The sequence below is a fragment of the Sinocyclocheilus rhinocerous genome, unplaced genomic scaffold (assembly GCF_001515625.1).
Source record: "Sinocyclocheilus rhinocerous isolate Xijiao unplaced genomic scaffold, SAMN03320098_v1.1 scaffold1635, whole genome shotgun sequence".
Lineage (NCBI taxonomy): Eukaryota > Metazoa > Chordata > Actinopteri > Cypriniformes > Cyprinidae > Sinocyclocheilus > Sinocyclocheilus rhinocerous.
In genome coordinates this window covers 1,157,605-1,163,747 of record NW_015627629.1, presented here as the reverse complement: position 1 = coordinate 1,163,747, position 6,143 = coordinate 1,157,605, and the positions used below count along the sequence as shown (strand labels likewise).

The 6,143-nt window shown below is 36.3% G+C and overlaps 1 protein-coding gene across 1 annotated transcript in view; it reads right to left on the bottom strand.

Moving 5' to 3' along the window:
• Window positions 1–6,143, bottom strand: part of LOC107732302 (calpain-3-like) — a 17,451-nt gene that overhangs the window by 6,599 nt on the left and 4,709 nt on the right. The window contains 9 exon segments of the mRNA XM_016543587.1: window positions 605–641; window positions 2,832–3,040; window positions 3,245–3,256; window positions 3,425–3,594; window positions 3,817–3,977; window positions 4,063–4,140; window positions 4,959–5,053; window positions 5,160–5,243; window positions 5,386–5,554. Of these exon segments, the coding sequence (XP_016399073.1) occupies window positions 605–641; window positions 2,832–3,040; window positions 3,245–3,256; window positions 3,425–3,594; window positions 3,817–3,977; window positions 4,063–4,140; window positions 4,959–5,053; window positions 5,160–5,243; window positions 5,386–5,554 (1,015 nt within the window).

Genomic DNA, 6,143 nt, shown 5'->3' with positions numbered 1-6,143 from the left:
GACAAACCCAGCTATTGGGTTGTTTTGACCCAGCTATTGGGTTGTTTTGACCCAGCGGTTGGGTTGTTTTGACTCAGCTATTGGGTTGTTTTGACTCAGCTATTGGGTTGTTTTGACCCAGCTATTGGGTTGTTTTGACCCAGCGGTTCGGTTGTTTTGACCCAGCGGTTAGGATGTTTTGACCCAGCGGTTGGGATGTTTTGAAAACAACACAATAGCTGGGTTAAAACAACACAATAGCTGGGTTTGTCCCTTTTTAACCCAGCGCTGGGTTATATTTAACCCTAGTTTTATGTTCTAATGCTTAATATTTGAAACAACCCAATAAATTAATTAAGCATCTTACTTCTGGGGATTTAAGTAAGATGTTGGAGGTTAAGAACGTTTCGTGAATCCGGCTCCTCATTTCTAGATATGGCCGAATCCCTCCTTTTATCAATCTATGGGATTTTACTACCATTTGCATTAGATGTTGTTGTACATCTGTCTTCAAAACTTGCAGTAGAGTTCGAAACTTAGGGTTAGTAGTTTGGTACTAATCGTAATAAAGGCATGTCTTAGTTGAACTCAAATTTCAAATGCTTTTAGATGATCAAGTACTTACCACTGTATGATCAGCTTCAATCCTGTTCTCTATCTCCCTGAGAAGAAACCAACAAACACTGGTCACCACAGTAAACAGCACAGGTCATCAAAGAGCTTTCGGGGAGCCGTTTTATCATGTAGGGTTTCGTTCATATTTGAGCTTATTTTTCAGTATGTCTTTTCTGTCTTTTGAGCCACTTTTGATGGCCAGATGATCAATTGTTATTCTGCTTACATCAGCCATGAGTAGGATAACAGAGTAGGAATTACTCAGACTTACCATATGCGAGTAATCCTTAAAGTATGATTACTTAAATGTATCATTAAAAATGTATTCTCTGTATGATTACAAAAAAAAAAGTTGATAAGTTTGATTTATGGTTACAATGACTATCACAGGGCCAGTGGTTAATACACATTTAAATCACATCAGGAAACTGGAAATAATTTTTGACATGATCCTTGCTAAAATACTCTGACTCCTTGTCTTCCATCAGCATCATCAGTATTCCTTGGAGAACATCGGCAGTCCTTTGTGTGTCCATGTCTTCCTTGTAGCCGAAGTTAAATTGTGCTTCACAGTGGGTCAGAACTGAAAGGAAATGTTTACCGGAGGGTCCCAAAATGTGCTGCCACTTGTCCTAAAAAAGATTCCATTACAGCCTCGAACTGGGGCCGATTTCTTCCAGCTCTACAAATCAAATTGTCATTAAAATTTTTGTCCTTGTGTTTTTCCACCCCTTTTCCCAATTGTTTCCATCCCCTCTGTATAGAGAACTCAATCAGGTAACAATGAAGTTAGCTTGGTATTCATGTGATAATGTAACCATGCTTCTTTGTACATAAAATAACGCCCATTTAATGTGCCCTTTTGCAGCCATTATAACCCACTGACATGAGTATCAACTTCTGTAACAGCTGCTTTTTAAGCCAGGTGTTTCAGAAGTTCTTCAGCTAAGACATGATTTAACGTAACAAAATACTTACAAACAACTACAAAAGGCAAACACCAGAAAAATTAGGATGTCAGATCAGTGTTACAGAGTTACACATGACATGTGGGAAAAAAGATTTTGCAGTACTAATTTGTTTCCAAAATTCGTTAACTAAAGCGCTGTACTCTTGCTTGAACTATTTTTTCTTGGTGGAAGCTTTGCGTTTGTTTAGCTAATAAAATATTAAAACTCGATTCAAAATGGTGTACAATTATTTAATTATGTCATCCTGGTATCGCGGACTCGCTCTCGTTACATACAAACGCAGCTGCTGCCATTTTGCTACGATTATTTTGTACGCTGTGATGGATTATAAGAGAACTAACAAACTGGTAAGGGTTTAAAACATTTTCGTCTTAATTCTTTTATTGCCTTAATTATTTTTGTGGTGAAATGTTGTGTAATAAGTGGTTTGACTGCACCGTTTCCCTTAAATGTCCGTCTAGTTTGAATTTGCCGCTCGCTCGCAACTGCTGTCTTCACGGAAGCTTTGCGTTCAAATATTTCAACTCAAATCAATATTTCGCGTCTAATTATTTACTTATGTGGCAAGTAGCCGCTTCGCGTCGGGGTTTATTCTGAGATAACAACCGGCTGGATGTACATGATCCCTTACTAAAACAAGGAAATTACTTAGTACAACATGGGAAGGAACTCATGCCACAAGACTATTTTTCTCGCCCCTGCATGTCATGTGCATGTGCATACATACATAAATTTTTTCCTCATATTACAAAAATACGTTTTTAGGCATCATTTACACAGAATTCGTTTTTGGAATTTATCTGAGTGCCACATTTTTAAAAAGTGTCATGTGTGAGATGCTAACTTACATAAGACACGAGACGGGAGAGCAAACGATCAAACTCAACCGTATTGCACTTTTTGTTTTTTTTTTAGCTCAAAAACAATGAAAAAGCAGCACAGTGGAATCCAAAAACGCATTCTGTGTGAACTGCCCCTTAACCAGCATTGTTTTATTTTCCAGTAAAAAATTTCGATTTCACTTAAGAATACAAAATATGAAAGATAACGTTACATTTTCAGAGAAAATCATATTTTTAGTTTCTTTTTTTATTTTGTTTCTCATATAAACATCCTGTTTAAGGATGTTTAGATATATTTTGTGAAAACAAGACAAAAATACTGATTAAGAAAATGCATCTTTTTTGCTGTGTGAGGAAAAATGTACTCAGACATTGTACAATTAAAAAAACAAACACCCCTACCATCCCTTCTGCTCTCACTCACTCAGAGGTATTTCTCTTTTCAGAGAAGACGCGGAGGATGAACTCGCCTTCCTGGTGGGGCTCGTAGGTGGAGGGAACGATGACATACTCTCCAGGGCTCAGACGGAAACGCTGGGTCACCTCACGCAGGTTAATGTAGGCCCTGGAACGAGCCTTAAAGGTGCTAGACATGAAGAACTCCTTCTGCATGTGCTGCTTGTTTCCGTGCATCTGACAGACAGACACACAAAAAAACAAAAAACACAACAGCAAAAAAGGAATTTGATCAGTGACTAAGTAGTTTATATTCTATCTATAAAACACAGGTTAAATGCCTATAAAAGCACAAAGGAACTTGGAATGCTAAAGAGATAGCATTGTATGAACAGCATGATATCCACAAGCCTCGAGTCCAAACATTCATTGTCTTCATACCTCCTTTGGAACCTATGGACAAATGGAAAAAGTTAAAAGAGTGTTAGATACATTATCAACCTGATATTTATCATTATTTGTGATGAATGCTGCTATTTTCATAATTTCTCGCTGGTAATGACAGAATAAAAATGCATTATGTATATTATCTTTTTGAAGGCTAAATATGGTGATTGATACCTCATAGATGGAAAATCCAATAGTGAAGAGATTAGCACCCAACTTGCGTTCTCTACGCCTGTTTTTCTGCATTAGAGCAACAACAAAAGTGCAAGCCTCTTCATCATCCTCCGGGTCATCATCTTCCTCCAAGAGACGCAGGCGGTATTGTGGATTTGTCTAGAACGTTTCTATAGGAGACCACGCATATAATATTAAAGCCATTGTTTTTTGTGAGACTTCATGTTTTTTTTTTTTCATATTTTTAACCTGTGGAGCACTTTTAGGTGCATGAAAGTTGCTATATAAATTAAATGTAAAATTTATATAATTAAAATATAAAATAAATGATTAGCTATTTATTTCATTTTTTTTTTTTTATTCCAGTTTCAATTAATTAAAATAACACCTACCTGGATAATTCCTGCATCCTCCAGCAGAGCATCCTCTTACCCAGTGTCCCTCATTAACAGACACGGTCCATTTGTGTAACTTATCGTCCTCCAGAGCATCGGGGGTCATGTTGCAAATCTCAATTTTGGTGTAATTTTTCTTAAAATCCTCAAATGACATCCTACAGGTTGATGACCAAAGTTAAAACTTTCTCTATGTGAATACCTTCATCATAAGGAAATGTTTGCTTGAATGCTTTAACTCACCAGAATTCTCCATCTTCAGCATTCTGATGCTGAAGTTTCTCTTTTTCTCCTTTAGAGAGGTTTTCCCACTCTTTTGAACTGCAGTAAGAAAAGAAAAGAAATGATTGTAATAATTGAATACTAACATCTACTTTTTAACCCTGTAAAGACTGGCATACGCTTTTTTAAAATTTTAAGTTTATTCAACCTTTAGAAAAAAAAAAGATAAAATCTAAAAATAAAATAGCATATAAGTCCTTTGTTGAGTATCATATTTAATACATTAGGCTTTTATGGCTCATTATAGTATGATATAAGAAAATATGGAGCTCATACTCAAGTAAAAAAAAAAAAAAGAATTTACAATGCAATTTTAGTTGCTGATATTTATTCAGTATAGCCAAAAAGTAGGATGAAATTCTGTTAGTCTGTAATGTAAATTATTAAAGCATTAAAGCAGACTACTTAGATAAAATGCATATAAATATCAGTTGTCACTCTATATCTCCCAATAATATGTCTTTATAACCAAAGCTCTGTAGTTTTTATTGTGGGAGGCAAAACATGCAATGCAATTCAGTACAATGATTATTGAGAGAAATACAAATAAACATTCCTCAGAAGCCTACGTGTATTCTTACACTTGCTTTATAAATCTTTATAAAGATTTCACAGAAAAAAAGACACATGTACCATGACCTGATGGTGGACATTTTTACAATTATACTAAAAGGCCTTTAAAAAGTATAAACTTTTTTTAGCAAAACGTTTTCCTTCAATTAGTTGTCAGAATGCATGCAGTAGATTGTGTGCAAAGTTTTGAACATGCTGATAATTAAGGGGTCTTGGAAATATGCATATCAAATATGATGCAATAGGCTAAACAGGTTTAAATTCAGGAATAAGCAGATACTCACTTATCGCTCCAAGGTCCATTCCATTCTACCTGACCCCAAGGGTTACGCAGACGCACCAAACGAACTTTAGACTCCTTCTGTTGGGACTGTTTACACTGCAGACACAAAACATCACAAATATCATCAGACACTCTCAAAAGTTAGAAACAGGACTATTTTGGAAGAAATAATCTTAAAAGTACCAAATAACAGAACGTTTACCTCCTCTACAGCAGTAACAGAGTAGGCATGACCCGTCACAAGTCCTGTTGTAGTACGAGTTGCAAAGCGGGCTGGAACCAGGGACTGTGGGTAAAAATTCAATTGCTTTATGGTAGAATACTACGATTTGGACCAAAAGATATCATCGTTTTTATTAATATATATATATATATAAATGGTGTTTCAAAATAGAGGATTTTAAGCTTCCTTCTTCTGCTTGACTCACATCAATGGAGCAGCCCATGAGGGAGCCTCTCTCCAGAGCTTTCTTCATGATCTTATACAGCTCTTTAGGGGCCTGCTTCATCTCATAGAATTCAGTCACTCCACCGGTGAAGTCCTCCATCCCCTCAGCAGTGTTTCCTCCTTTAAGAGCCTCATAGGAACCATGAAGCCTTAACAGGAATACACAAATTACATTGAGAGACCTTACTGGCAAAAATAAAGTACGTGTGAAAGTGTTGGAAGAGTATAACACAGTTACTTTGGATATAATACTTTCTTTAAAAAAGTATTATGTGCTAAATAATAATATCTGCTATTTGAGAATAGGGTCATTCTCAGGAATTTGTTCTATCTGTGTTTATGTGTGTCCCCATTACTGATATCATGAAAAAGATACAGAACATTTTCACAAAGCTCAATTTATTTTATACAGCTCGATTAAGTATGTAATTCTAAAGGGCTTTTAAACTAAAATATATTTCTGTCATGACAACTCTCGGAGGGATTGGCATGGTAATGTACTTGACAATGTAAATGTATTTGGTCTTGGTGGAATAGATCTGCTACGCTGCTGCTGCTGCGGCAGAGCAAGTACCGAGACTTGCTACTGCCAATACATCCACAACATGCTGCTGTGAGCATGTAAGAAATATTGCTGCTGCAAATATAACACATGAAATAACCCCCATATAACGTACATGAATCACCTCGTAGCAGATCTATACAGGTGGAGCTGGGGAAGGTAGAGGGTTTCTGAAG